This window comes from Sciurus carolinensis, chromosome 2 (genome assembly GCF_902686445.1).
Source record: "Sciurus carolinensis chromosome 2, mSciCar1.2, whole genome shotgun sequence".
Taxonomy (NCBI): domain Eukaryota; kingdom Metazoa; phylum Chordata; class Mammalia; order Rodentia; family Sciuridae; genus Sciurus; species Sciurus carolinensis.
In genome coordinates this window covers 5918521-5933227 of record NC_062214.1, presented here as the reverse complement: position 1 = coordinate 5933227, position 14707 = coordinate 5918521, and the positions used below count along the sequence as shown (strand labels likewise).

Here is a 14707-nt window from a genome sequence, read left to right as displayed (position 1 = left end):
GGCGGCACGCAGGCGCACTTGCGCGTGAGATTCCGGAAGTGGTGGAGCCAACGGCGCGTCAGACCCGGGGCCATTCTAGCGTCCGTGCTGCTCTCTAGGGTTGGGCCTTTGTTCGTGAGACAACAGCCTCTTGGTGTCAAGGTTGTCGAACAGAAGATACAATCAGAGGAGGCGAACGAACGTGCCAGTAAGTAAGATGGCGAGAAGGGCAGGAGAGAGTGGGACCGATCGATAGCGCAGCGCTCAGCATGGCGCCCTTTGCGCGTGCGCAATGAACGTGCGCGCTGAGCGATCCATTGGGCAGCATTCGCGCCTCCATCTTTCTGGGAGAGAGTGGGAGACCGAGAGAGCCTTATCAGCGGGTACGGGCGTGGGGGGATAAGGGGCCGGTGCGGTTGGCTGGGGCCTTCAGAGGGTCTCGTGAAGGACTGGGCGGGCAGGTCGAGAGCGAGTGGGAGACGTGCGCCCGAGTTCTGCGTGCTGAGTTGCCCGGCAGGGCCTGCACACCCTTTCTCCCCGGGCCTCGCTCTCGCCACGACCCGGTCCTCGGTCCGCCTCTGCTCCCCGGTGCTCGCGGCGCGTTCGGCGAGGGGTCCCTGCGCCCTCGCCTCAGTCCGCTTCCTGGCCTCCTGGCCTTGTGCCTCAGTGCCCCCACCTGCGAAATGGAGATGATAAACAGGCTTCCCCCAGCCCAGCGAGCGGACGTTCAGTAGGCGAAGTGTGGCTCGACCGCTTTCTTTTCTTGTTTTTTGAAATCTCTCCCAACCCATGCATCTGACCGAAGTGAAGAGAGGATAGCGTTGCTGTTAAGTTCTGGGCCATGGAGTGGGGCGGCTCTGACGGCCACTTTAACCTTGGATGAGTTACTCAGCCACGCTTTACTTTGAATGTGTGTCCTTTGCTCTTTGAGCTCATTTCATCATCTCTTTTGTACTCTAATATTGTCTGCACAAGCGTAGATTTATGAACATCTGTTGCTGCATATTTTTCAATTTAATGAATCAATGTTTATAAACTGCTTAACACGATATCTGGCAGGAAGGAAATGCTTGGTAAATATTGTTATTGACACCCAGCACTGTGCAAGAACTCAGGCCCTGAACCCACCTTTGTTCTCTATTGCTGTCTCCAGACACCTGCAACCTTCTGATCTGTCCATTCATATACATATGTTGATATTTGATAATCAAATTATTCATTACGTCCACCTTTTGGAATTTTTTTTGCATAAACCAGAAACCTCCACCTATGGTTTGTTTCATTTTCAAAGACTGAAGGAGAAATTAGACATTTGTAAATGAATCTGAGTGCACAGTGTATCATTTCTTTCATTTTTGTAGTTATTTCGACCCTATCTTATTTGTCAGTGTCTCATTAAGCAATTTACCCTTGAATCTTTCCAAAGCAGTCAACTTGGTTTCGTTTTTCTGGTACAGTAGCTTTTTTTTGCCCTCACATATTGGCTTACTACCCAAATTATCTAATTATAGTAATAAAGTCAATTGCCATAAAACAGGTTTTAAGAATGAACATAACAGCCAGTAGTAAACATACAGCTCAGCTGGTGGAAACAGTATATTCAATAGAATAGTAGCTGTCTTGCCTATTGTAGGCACCAGTATTTAATTAACAGAAGAAATGGAAGATTTTAGGATAGTAATAAAGAATAAAAATCATAGGTGGATAGTTTGGCAGAGAAGAAAAGTTGATGATGGATTCTACTGCAAATATTGGCTAACATTAACTTAAATAGTTTATGTATGCCAAGCCCTGAGCTCAGGGCATTATATGCACCATCTCATTTGACCTCTAGTAATTTATGTAACAGCTTAGGAACCTGAGTTCAAAACAATGAGGTCACTAACCCAAAAAAATGCAGCTAGTAGAGCTGGGATTTAAGCCCTGCAAGACTAGTTGACTAGAGATTCCTGGATTACTTCTGTGATTTACTACTGTCTTCATGTTTCATCATCTACCTTGTTTTCTTGCAGCTGAGAAACAGTTCTCTTCTCCAACATGTACAGAACCAAAGTGGGCTTGAAGGACCGCCAGCAGCTCTACAAGCTGATCATTAGCCAGCTGCTCTATGACGGCTACATCAGCATTGCTAATGGCCTCATAAATGAAATCAAGCCTCAGTCTGTCTGTGCACCCTCCGAGCAGCTCCTGCATCTCATCAAACTAGGTATCTCATTATGCAAATTCATAGATCAGATACTTAAGTTTCAGATGTTGAAATTATTCCTATTTAGTTGTGGTATCAACGAGGTATTAAATACAGTGTTGGATACTGAAAGGGTAAAGTGCAGTCCAGATCATGAAGACTTCAGGCTGGTTCTAGTGCATTTGTACACATGAACCGGAGCACTCCATTGATTTCCTTTAAATCTCAACTCAGATAGCATCTCAGATTCCTCTTTATCTCTTTTAAAATAATCCCACTATCTAACAGATTTATTGTCTATAAATTCTTTTCTTGTTTTGGAATTGTTTTCTTGGCAGTTCTCACACTTCCATTCCCCAGCATTCACCAAGAAAGACTGCAAGCTTTGTAAAGAACAGAAGAGTCTTTCATCAGTATATCCTGATACTTACCTGGCATTCAACAAGGTGTTTAATTACCGAACATGTTTATTCCCTTTGACTTGGTAAAGCCAATTGTGAAAATTTATCCTGAGGAAATCAAGAGGATAAATTAAAATGCTCAACTATTAATATATTATTATCTATAAAGTTTTAAATATCCATAAAATTAAATGCAATAATTAAAATTAATGGTGTTGTAGATGAATGTATTGATTCAGAGTTTTATTCTGTATGATTGAATGGACAAATAGCATAGTACACACTTCAGGTCTGTTTTTGTTTGAAAAACAAAGCTATTATATGCGTGGGAAAAGAACCAGAAGTCATACCACAATGTTAACAGCAATTTATTTGGTAAAATTTGAGATCATTGTTATTTTCTTATTTGTATATAGTTATAGATTTTCTTATACAAATAAATGTATTGTTTATGTGATGTATATGGTTATTTTTAAGTTTAAAATGTATGTTCCAAATCATCTTCAGTTTATTTAACCTCATTCTTTCAAAACCACTTCAGTAATGGTAACAGTGTAGCTGACTGCTTCATATCTGCTGCTAACAGATCTCAACCTTAAAAATATTAAAATTTAAGGGAAAAGTGAATAATTTAACTACAGAACTGATAGTTTGTTTCTGTAACTGTAGCTATAGTAGTAAACTTTGGAGGCGAACCTACGGAATTGACTTTGGTTGTGGGAGACTATTCTTCCACCAGCCCATATTGCCTCGCAGTGTCGTGAACCTTGGACAGCATGGCAGGGAACATGAACTTTTGTAAAGTTTTAGGTGTCATGCAGCCCACAGAAATTGTAAGTTAATGTTGGTGAACATCTTTCAGTTTGAATCCAGAACTTTGTCTTGACCTTTAAATTTTTTTTTCAAGCTTTTAATTTTGATTTCTTCCAGGAATGGAGAACGATGACACTGCGGTTCAGTATGCAATTGGTCGATCAGATACAGTTGCCCCCGGCACCGGTATTGACCTGGAGTTTGATGCAGATGTTCAGACAATGTCCCCAGAGGCTTCCGAATATGAAACATGCTATGTCACATCCCATAAAGGACCATGTCGTGTAGCTACCTATAGTAGAGATGGGCAGTTGATAGCTACCGGATCTGCTGATGCTTCCATAAAGATACTTGACACAGAAAGAATGTTGGCCAAAAGTGCCATGCCAATAGAGGTAAAAAAAAAAAAAAAAAAAAAAAAAAAAAAAAAAAAAACAGTGATGTACTCACCATTTGCCTCTTGTTGCGCATTCTCAAGCAAAAGCAAGCTCTGGTTTGCCATAGCTGTGAATTGTATGCTTTGATGCAGACAGTTCTGTACCTTGAGTGTCTCTACTTTTCTTTTTGGTCTAGGTCATGATGAATGAGACTGCACAGCAGAACATGGAAAACCACCCAGTCATTCGCACACTCTATGATCACGTGGATGAAGTCACATGTCTTGCTTTCCACCCAACAGAACAGATCCTCGCATCTGGTTCGAGGGATTATACCCTTAAATTATTTGATTATTCCAAACCATCTGCAAAAAGAGCCTTCAAATACATTCAGGTTAGAAATGTTTGGAAGGGAGCTTTACATTTTTTCCTGAACATAGGGAGGTTTTGAACAGCTCTTCTTTTTTTTTAAAGTAGTCTCAGTGGTCATCCTGTAAAACAAGGACAGCAACCGAGACACATGCTGGATGGCACAAGGATCAGATTCCATTGGCACATAGTTCACATCCTGCCGTGTGCCCACTTATTCTGGCTGGTCAGGACCAGTCACAGTTCATGGGACTAGGGTTCAGAATCCAGATCACTTTTTAAAGATCTCAGATTTCTATTAAAAACAAAACTACCACCTCTCCTAAAAGTATAACTTTCAGGAAACAAACAAAAAAATTCAGAAACTGTCACGTGTTTATTGAAATCATGATACTTGGCACTATATCTTGTGCATTGCAGAAATACCAAGGTTTTAGTACTGACTTCCATCTTCCTGTGGTTAAACTTTATTTTTTACTTAGTAGTTGCATCTCTGAAGCAATTCAAAGCTATTAAGTGCATTTATCTTCAGTAACCATGTAGGTCTGGGAATCTGCTAAAATTTTTAAAAAATGATACTTTGACGTATCACAGAAAATACTTTTATTCCTTCCAATACATATATAATATCTGGTAATTGTTTTATGAATTCCTTGCATCAGCCAGACATTGTCCACATTTCCCCTCCATTTAATGTTTGCCAGTTGATCACTTAGACATTGATGTTTGTCATTCCAGGAAGCTGAAATGTTGCGCTCCATCTCTTTCCATCCTTCGGGAGACTTTATACTTGTTGGAACTCAGCACCCTACTCTTCGCCTTTATGATATCAACACCTTTCAGTGTTTCGTCTCTTGCAATCCTCAAGATCAACACACCGATGCTATATGTTCTGTTAATTACAATCCCAGTGCCAATATGTATGTAACTGGTAGCAAGGACGGCTGCATCAAATTATGGGATGGTGTTTCAAATCGATGCATCACAACTTTTGAAAAAGCACATGACGGAGCTGAAGTCTGTTCTGCCATTTTTTCCAAAAATTCTAAATACATTCTCTCAAGTGGAAAAGACTCTGTAGCTAAACTTTGGGAAATATCAACAGGACGAACACTGGTCAGATACACAGGTATGTGAGAAGTTGATATTGACATTTCTGTAGCACTTTACTGTTTCCAGAAATCTTAGATCTTTGCAGTAGAGCAACACAGTGCTATGCATGGATAAGGCAGATGTTATTCCTTTTTTTTTGGTAAGAGCAAAACAAGGCTTAGAGGTTTATTATCTAAGAGGTTAAATCAGTTAACCAAGGCTACAGTTGGTAGGAGGCAGAACTGAGAACAGACTCATGGCTTAACAACTTTGCTCTTCTCAACACATCACAGTTTAAATAGACTAGGTCTGGATTCCACGTAGGGAACATTTGAGAACCTGGTGGTCCATTTGTAAACTGATGATTTGCCCCACTTTGACAAAAACAGGAATGCAAACTAGAGAAAAGCTTCAGTTGGTGGATCTCAGTAATAGTATGCACTAGGGAAAGAAGAGCTGAAAGGGAAGATCTTGCCATACTCCTGAGAGAGCAGAGGTAGCTCCCCAAATAAGAGCATACATGCACTCAACACAGATAGAAAGTGGGCTCTTCAGACAGAAAAACAAAATTAAACATGCACTGGGTTCAGTCTTCAGCACCACATAAAAATAAATAAAGGTATCGTGCCCAAATACAACTAAAAATATTTTTTTTAATTATTTTAAATAATTGTAGAATCCTCAATTCCAGTTGTTCTCATTGGTAACAGGTGTGTCTGTACAATTCTTTTTTATTATAAATCTGTTGCAATTTATCCCACCAATAGTAACTAGAAGAGAGAGAATGTTAAAATATTGTGTCTAATTCTACCATTCTTATAGCAGCAGAGACTTTTTTGGTTAAAAATGTCTTGTGAAATGTTTGTCATACAGTAGAATCACCATGACTATATAGCTCAGAACGCTCAAAAGAAAACACTATTACAACCTGCTGGTGATGTTTGAGCCACTAGGGTGCAGCATGACCTTCCTCATGTGTCTCCTTGTAACGGGTGTTTGCTTCCCTGCTGTTTTTCCGGCTTCTGGTGTATGTATGTATACAACCAGCAACTCTGGAAGAGCCATTCTATCATCATTTGGTACCTTCACTAAAATACTCTTATACAAAACTATTTCTAAAATATATCTTATTACTATTGAACAACTGTGTGCTTGTTGCAAAAAGGAGAACAGAAATGACCAGAGTACATGAGAAGCCCTGCCACCCCTTCCCAGGGGTGCAGTGCATCCACACAGATTCATCAGGCTGCTGACGAGAACGTGAATGTTTGGAATGTTTCCTGGTGATATATGGCCAACAGAATTGTTTTAGATGAAAATTGCAGTTTGTTTTTTTCAGAAATCAAATTATACTGATTTTTTATGTACAAATCCTCTTTTTTTCCTGATAGGTCAAGACCCTGTCATGTCAGTGCATTAAGATTTCTATTTAAGTTTTGATATTTTTGTCAGAATTCAAAGCACTCTTGAAATAAAAGAAAAAACTAAACAACAGAAATTTAATACTTAACACTGAACAGTTATAAACGTTGGACATAGTATATATACATACATCAAAAGGGTTAATAGTCTTAATCTATAAAGAGACCTTAGAAATAAGAAAAAAATGAGCTACATTTGACAGGAAAGGGGCCAGAAGGACATGGAGCCATTTTATAAAAGAAGTGGGGGGGAGGGGGAGGCCCAATAGTATAAATGACCAATTTTCTATCAATCCAAGAAGCAAAGGATTTTATTGATAGAAAGTCAAGATTGCCCCAGACAGTGAACCTAAAAGTGATTTTCATATATTTTTAGTTTCTAGATTTATAGAGGTGTATCATTTTAACAGTTTTAAAATGCTGTTTTTATATTAAAAGGATTAGAACAATATTAGAGAATGTTCTGAGATGTAAGCTTGGACCACTGTCCCTCAGTCCACCACCCTTAACCTCAGTTTTCTTTGGCAGGTGCGGGTCTGAGTGGACGGCAGGTGCACCGGACACAGGCTGTCTTTAACCACACAGAGGACTATGTGTTGCTGCCTGACGAAAGGACGATCAGCCTCTGCTGCTGGGACTCGAGGACAGCCGAGCGGAGGAACCTGCTCTCCTTGGGGCACAACAACATTGTTCGCTGCATAGTGCACTCACCCACCAACCCCGGATTTATGACGTGCAGTGACGACTTCAGAGCACGGTTTTGGTACCGGAGATCAACCACCGACTGAGCCACTTCACTACTAGGGTTCTTGCTTCGAGGACTCTGCCCTCCTCCCCGTGTCCTGTCACCAGCTTCCGTAGTAAGTCATTGCACCATCTTTGACAGTTGTGCTGCCACCTCTCTGCATCCTTCTTGGATTTGTACAAAAGAATCTTTTTTTACCTTGATGTAGAATCATGGTGGAAAAAGTTGGAAACACAGATCTGTGCAGTTGTTCTACATTCACTGATTATTACAGTGTGACTTTCATCGATTTTGTAAATACAGGACTTGCCATTTCTTTGGAATCTCTTGATCGTTTGGAGAAGGATAAAATATTAAAGTGCTTTCTAGATCTCAAGTGAATCTGTCATGAGGAACTTTCATTTGGTACTTTGTCAACTTCCATGCCTCTTGCACTGCACTCTTGTAGCTTTCCTTCCAGATACGGTGGCATGTGAGCAGGCATGCGGCTTAGGATCCAGAGTATGTGCCATGTTGAACCATTTCTGAGACAGTTCTGTCCTAAAATGATGACATTCTGATAATAAAGCTCAAGTCTGCAACTTCAGTGTTACATACTTTTCACTTCAGTAAAATGAGTGGCCCACGCTCCCTGAAGAGCACTAGGGATCACGTTATCGTACCCCCACGTGTTCTTCCAGTGCCAGCAGGATTTAATAAAATTTAGTAAATGTATTTCCAATAAAGTTATTACAATTTGATGAGGAAAAAAAATAACCAGTCTAAGCAAGATGAGGGAAACCTGCTGTTGCTCTCAGGTGTTTCTGAGGTAACAAGACTTTTCAGTTCTCTTGAGCAGGACTGTAACTTCTCATCGCAGATGCTCATGGCAGCTGCATTCTCCAAAGACGTATAGTGAACCATCTCATAGAAGTTCTCTTTTTCTTGAAGTTTTTAGAAGGTGGCAGTATTTCTTTGGATTCAGTTCTATCCGGGTGAGACAACCATACACTCCCCTCTTACAAACATAAACTTTGCTTTATATTTATCCCCAAAAACATACTTCATGATCTGGGTAGGAGCACCTAGAAATGCAGTCTGGGATCATTTGATAAAAATAGATAGGTTAAAGTAAAAGTAATTGCTTTATATCATAGATATTTCTTGAAGTTATTGCACAGAAATTCTGTTTAGTCATCATCCTTGAGGCCTATTTTAACTCCTTGGTCTATATAAAAACCATTTAACCATTAAGTATTCTTTGTTTGTTTTTTGTTACTTTGTTTTTAGAGACAGGGTCTGGCTCTGTTGCCCAGGCTGGTCTTGACCTCCAGTATTTGAATTTGGCCATCTGTGAATGCTATTTGATAAGATTAGAAAAAAGCTACTTAACAGGAACAAGGATAACCAGTTCTACCAAAAATCATCAAGCAGAACTCCCCACTTTTTCCCTACCTCCCTGTTGCCTTCCACCTATGAAACCAAGATTTAAGGCTTCTGTATCCTGCTCTGGCTAGTGTCCTGAAGTGAACACTGCACTCCTGATACAAGCTCCATTGGATCTTTTCAGTTGTTCATGAAGTAAAGTAACAGGGCCTATTATTTTACAGTTTTTAGACTAAGCAATGGCTCCATAGTTTCAGGACTTAACATTTTGAGATCAAGGTACTTCTATGTGTTTCCAAAATAAGTTGTGGGGAGTTTTTTTGAGGTTTTTGTTTTTGTTTTTTTTTTAATCTTTTAAAAGTCAATGTTTTGAGCCGGTTAAGTGCCAAGAATATTGAATGGACTTGGTGTATTTGTACCACATAACATCCAGGCATTCAAGTGATAAGTAAACTGGACACAGTGGCACACTCCTGTATCCCCAGCAATGATGGAGGAGACTGAGACAGGAGGATCGCAAGTTCAAGGCCAGTCTCTGCAACTTAGCAAGATGCGGTCTCGAATTTTTAAAAACAAAAAGGACTGGGAATATAGCACAGTGGGAGAGCACCCCTGGATTCATTCTCTGTACTAGAAAAAGAAAAACATGATAAATAATATCTGGTTAGAATGAGAACATATACCGAGTTATTTTTTTTTTTAAGAAATGTGATTTCTAAAATAAACTTTTTGTATATGATAATTTTTTGAAGCTTGCTTCGAACGTTCCCATATTTGAACATCACTTCTCAAAAGGTTGTCCTCAGTGGTACTTTCCACTCTTTGGTGCTTGTTTTCAGACTCTTGGTTTGTAGCTGAATCACCTTGAGTTCTTTATCTGTTCTTCACTCTATGAACTTAAAGGACTCAAGTATAGTTCAATTTCTTTGGATCATTGGGAGAAAACTCCATTGTCTTATACTTTGGTTTCCTTTAGGATGGGTGATGTGGGGGGTCTGGTCTCTGCTGTTACTGGCTTGGTAAGTTGTCAGGCAGGTCATCTGTCTTCTGGGCTGCAGCTTCCCTTTCTGTGATGGAAGGGCCTTATCATAGTGATCTCCAGCAGGTACTTCACCCAGTGAAGCACCAATCTTTTTAATGCATCATGAAACAGACTTGGGAGAGAGGGAGGCATTTGCTTTGATGGCCTATTTCTGAATATATGACAGACCAGATACTCAGAGCCCTTTCGGTACCAACCTAGGTAGAATCTATTTTTAATTCTAAATAGATAGCTGAGCTAGCAAGAAAGGGAATTCTTGAGAGACAAAAGGCAAGAAAGCACGAATCCAGAGGATGGTCAGTGTAGGAGCTGACAGCACCAACGACATTTGTCAGTCCCTTGAAGCCTAATAGATTCTGAGAAGTCAAAGTTCTGGGTCTTCACAGGGCAGGAACTTTGATCGAGGCCCAGAGAACCTGGAACTTAAAAAGTACTCCCTCAATAAAAAGATGAGCTTGACCCAAACCTGCTTCAGCCCTGGCTCAGGCTTGCTGGGAGGCGGGATGGGACGGTGGCGCAGGGAAGGTCTTCTCTGAGAGTCTGAAACAAGCCATTCCTCAAGCAGGTTTGAAACAGCTGGGACCACTTGGCATGCTCAGACAAAACCAAGTGGAAAATGTAAAGCCACCTCAGGTTGGCAGTGGCCATAGTGCTGTGCAGAGACCAGCACAAATTCCCTGTGCAAGAACACTTGCCTTCATCCTCAGGTGATTCTCCAATGGTGCAAAGGATGGAGTTGAGTCAGATACATGAGGAAACCAGCCATTATGAGATCAGCAAGAACAGGAAATTCAGACCTGAACACACAGACAGTCCAATGCAGAATATTAGTATGTAGAATGTGTTGAAAGAAATGACCCAGGAACTACAGTAACACCAGTGATCAAGAGTAGATTAGAGGGACTGGGAATGTAGCTCAGTTGGTAGAGTGCTTGCCTTGCAAGCACAAGGCCCTGGGTTCAATCCCCAGTACTGAAAAAAAAAAAGTAGATTTGAGGGAAATGATACTAATCCAACATCTGTACCACTTGCATATTAATGCTCACCTCTTTCTGGAACTTTTCTGCCTTGCCTTCCTGCCCCCTTATGTAGGGAAGCCTCTTTCCCAGCCATCTGTGGCTAGTTGACTCCTGGCTGCTTTGTGTGTGCCCCACCCCACAATGACTTGCCTGAGACACCCCTTTCTACCCTGGTGTTTGGTCTGCCAGCATTCAGCCTTTTCCTGGGGCTTCCAACCTGGGCATTAGAATTAGGCTAGAAATATGAGTTCTCACTATTACAGCGACCGCAAAGCCCCAGTCCTCCTTGCAGTAGCCCTACACCACCATAGTGAGTGAGTTCGTTGGCAGTTTTTGAAATTCTATGACCAGAACTGTTTTTAGGAATTATCTTCATGAGATGAAAACCTGCCAGATAATCTCAGATGATTTTGAACAATGCAATCTGAAACTTTCAAGTGCTAAAAGTTGTGAGTGTTCTCAGTTTCATTCAGCTTTACCTTCCAATTCAGGCACCAAGTGCCCAGTGTTTGAATACCACCATACTCAAGAGAGCTTCAAAGCTAAAAGTTAGCAGGAAAACAGTGTAGACATGTACAGAAAACATAAGCACCTTGCCTCTCTACACATTTATCAGGCCCTATAGAAGTAAAGTGATCAGACTCACTAAGCTCAGAAAAAAAAAAAATTAGTCCAGAGTACTGTTCTCAGTACCACATTTTTCAAGAGCATTAAAAACCTCACCAGAGTCTCCCTAACTGGTTCTCTTGGATCTAGCTGTTCTAGCCTTTGGACAGATGGGTATTTCAAAAGCACCCTATTTCCTAGAATAATCACCTCTTGCAATATTGCAATACAAGTGCATTGCAGCAGTGTCTGAGAACTTTCTCACACCTTTCATTCAGAAGAATCACAGAGGGATCAAATTCCAGACTGAGAAGTCAAGCCTAACCACTGAATCTATCCTAGCTAGCTATGTAGGAGGCAGTCTCATTTCAGGGCCAAATATCATTGCTTTTGTGTCTTGGTTTTGTTTTCTGGTTTAGGTTGAGTTCCGGAGAAAACACAACATGCAGATTGCTGCATTGCTGTCTGGTGGGTGAACCAGAGGGAAGCCCTTCAGTATGGGAAGGTCACTGTGGGAGACTGCCAAGGTGATGGGGACCATGTGAATTTCAGTTAGGGTGGTGCCATTCTTTTGTAGGAGACTATTCACTGTGACCTTCAGCAAGTTTGTCCTTCCCTCTTCTCCCCAATATCCTCTCCTTCACTTTTTTTATGATAGAAAATTTCAGATGTGCACAGAAGTCTATAGTGTAGAAACTCCCAGGGAGTAGGAGAGAGAAATGAAGAGTGACAGATGGAGATAGGATCTCCCTTTGGGCCAATGAAAATGTTCTGAAATTACTGGGGATTGATGTACCTTGCTCTAAAAACCATTGAATTTTATACCTTAAAGTGATGAATTTTATGATACTCGAATTATATATTAATAAAACTGGTTTTTATTCTTTAAAAATGTCTACAGCACAATAAATCCCAATGCATCTGTCCCACAGATTCCCCAACCTTCTCTGTGGCCAATCTCAATTTCCCTGTACCTCCACGGACTTTGCCCTTTCCTGAATTATTTCGAAACAAAATCTCAGATATATTTTGTCTTCCAAGTATTTTAATATATATGTCTGAAAGATAGGACTTTTAAAAACACAAATCATGCAAGGCACAATGGTGCACACCTGTAATCCCAGTGACTTGGAAGGTTGAGGCAGGAGGATTGCAAGTTTGAGGCAATTTAGCAAGACCCTGTCTAAAAATAAAAAATAAATAGGACTGGGGATGTAACTCAGTGGTAAAGCAACACTGAGTTCAATCCCCAGTACCAATAAAGGAAAAAAAAAAATCATAGCATCATTACACCTGCAAGCATCAATGTTAATATCATCACATTAGTGAATATTGTCATGTATGTATTCAGCGTTTAGACTGCCAGGCAAATGGTTGGTTTTGTAGTTTGTGCCAGGCTAGCTCAGATGCTGGTAAGATTGCAGAGTCAAGACCCAGACTCAGGGAAGTGAGTGGAAGCAGGCTTGTGGCAAGCAGCCTACAAACTCGTTTATTGCAGGAATAGCTATACATTTTATAGGTTTCTTGCCCAATCACAATGTGCTAAGGGGGATCAGACCACCAGGTTCCTATACAAGTTCCTTTGGTAACACTGAGTCAACTTGGGGCAGTCATTTACTTTCCTAGGTAGGAGAAGCGGAACGCTCTTCCCTACAAGTTTTCCTTACACCCTTGAGATTCACTGCTGCCAGCCAAGAACTAGGATTTCTCCCAATATGGTTTGTTCTGCATGAGGCCCATACATTGTGATTTGATGCTTTCTGTAAGTGTCTTCATCTTTAGATTTCACCTTACGGTCTATATTCTCTTTTTACAGTCTATTTGTTGAAGAAACGAGGTTATTTCGCAAAATTAATGCCCCCCACCACCACCCAGTTCCTCATCAGCAAAATAGGAAGAGTAGTAGCGCAAACTTCTGAGGCTGCTATTGGATTAAATGAAGAGATATCTGCAATGTGTTTAGAACAACCCCTGGCACACAGTAAGCACTTCGTGGCCTCCAGGGTTCAGAAACCCAGCCCTCCAAGAGGACATAGAGCTTGGTCTTCAGGCCAGTCCAAATCCCAGTGCTTCCAGGCTACCGGGGTTTTCTCTGCCAGCCCGCCCCGTGTGGGTATCATTCTCTGGCAGACACTCCACATGGTGGCAGAGTCATCAAAGAGAACCTGCCTGCCCACTGCTCCTCTGCCTGGCCACATCAGGGCAGAACCTTTCTAAGTATCTCCAAGACAGTAGGACCTGACTAGGAGCACTGGCTTCCCCTGTCGGGAGCAGGGAGTGAAGGATGGTCCTTGGGTGTCCAGCGACAGAGGCAGTGCCCCTCCTGGGAACTCCCGACATGAAGGCGTCAATTTGAGACTGACCAGCTGTTGTGGTGACACCCTGTTCAAAGGGAAATTCTATGCCAGCCACAAGATTATTAGTTCATAACCTAGAGTTCAAACACCAGCTGCCCGGGGTAGAGAATTATGGGCACGAGCTGATAGTTATAATTGGGTTGTTTATACCGTCAACTTCAGTTCTGTCCACCTTTTTTTTTTAATCAATTTTTAAAATTTGTTCTAATTAGTTATACATAACAGTAGTTTGTACTTATGCATTTTGATAAATCGTACATAAATGGAGTATAATCTCTCATTTTTCTGATTATACATACTGCAGGATCACATTGGTCCTGCAGTCATACAAGTACGTGAGGTCATAATGTCTGTTTCACTCTACTATCATTCCTTCCCCACACCCCTTCCCCTCCCTTCACTCCCCTCTACCTAGTCAGTTCTGTTTGTCTTGACAATTGTGTTTCTCACTGTAAATCCCTTTGATGTTAAAACCTATATAATAAATGTGCCCAGCTTGTTCATGGTCACTGCCTCCCTACCAGGGTTGTTAGTGAACCGCCAGGACCCAGCTTTTTCTCTACTTGTGTGTCTGTCTGTCTTTTCTCCATCCCCTCATCACCCGATTTGGTTACCTGAATAAAGGTCGGTGGCGATCACGGCATTCCCCACCATGTGTAAGCCAATCACTGTGCCTGGGGTTTGGATGCTCAGACTGGCCTGAAGCATCCTTTCCACCTGGTGAAAGAGCTTCCCCAGGCGCTAAAAGGACCTCGACCACAAGAAAGAGCGGGATGCTGAAGGAGCGGAACAAGACTCTGTAACCAGAGAGCATCATCACGATACTCTAGACATGCCAATGATTGGTATTTTGCCTGTCCTGGTACCAACCTAGTACTAAACCACGTTCATTTATTCAAAGATTCCCAAGTGCTGTGTGCTCACCACTGTCTAAAT

General features: G+C 41.4%; 1 protein-coding gene across 2 annotated transcripts; it reads left to right on the top strand.

Annotated features, from left to right (window-relative positions):
* Positions 1-16: 16 nt before the first annotated feature.
* Positions 17-9464, top strand: Cstf1 (cleavage stimulation factor subunit 1). Of its 2 annotated transcripts, none has more exons than XM_047538585.1 (6): positions 17-187; positions 1992-2185; positions 3496-3773; positions 3952-4149; positions 4863-5253; positions 7166-9464. In XM_047538585.1, the coding sequence occupies exons 2-6, from the start codon at positions 2017-2019 to the stop codon at positions 7423-7425; spliced, it is 1296 nt and encodes a 431-aa protein (XP_047394541.1). In that variant the 5' UTR covers positions 17-187; positions 1992-2016; the 3' UTR covers positions 7426-9464. The 2 variants fall into 2 exon arrangements, with proteins under 2 accessions (XP_047394541.1, XP_047394540.1); XM_047538584.1 differs by lacking the exon at positions 17-187 and adding an exon at positions 273-362.
* Positions 9465-14707: the final 5243 nt, after the last annotated feature.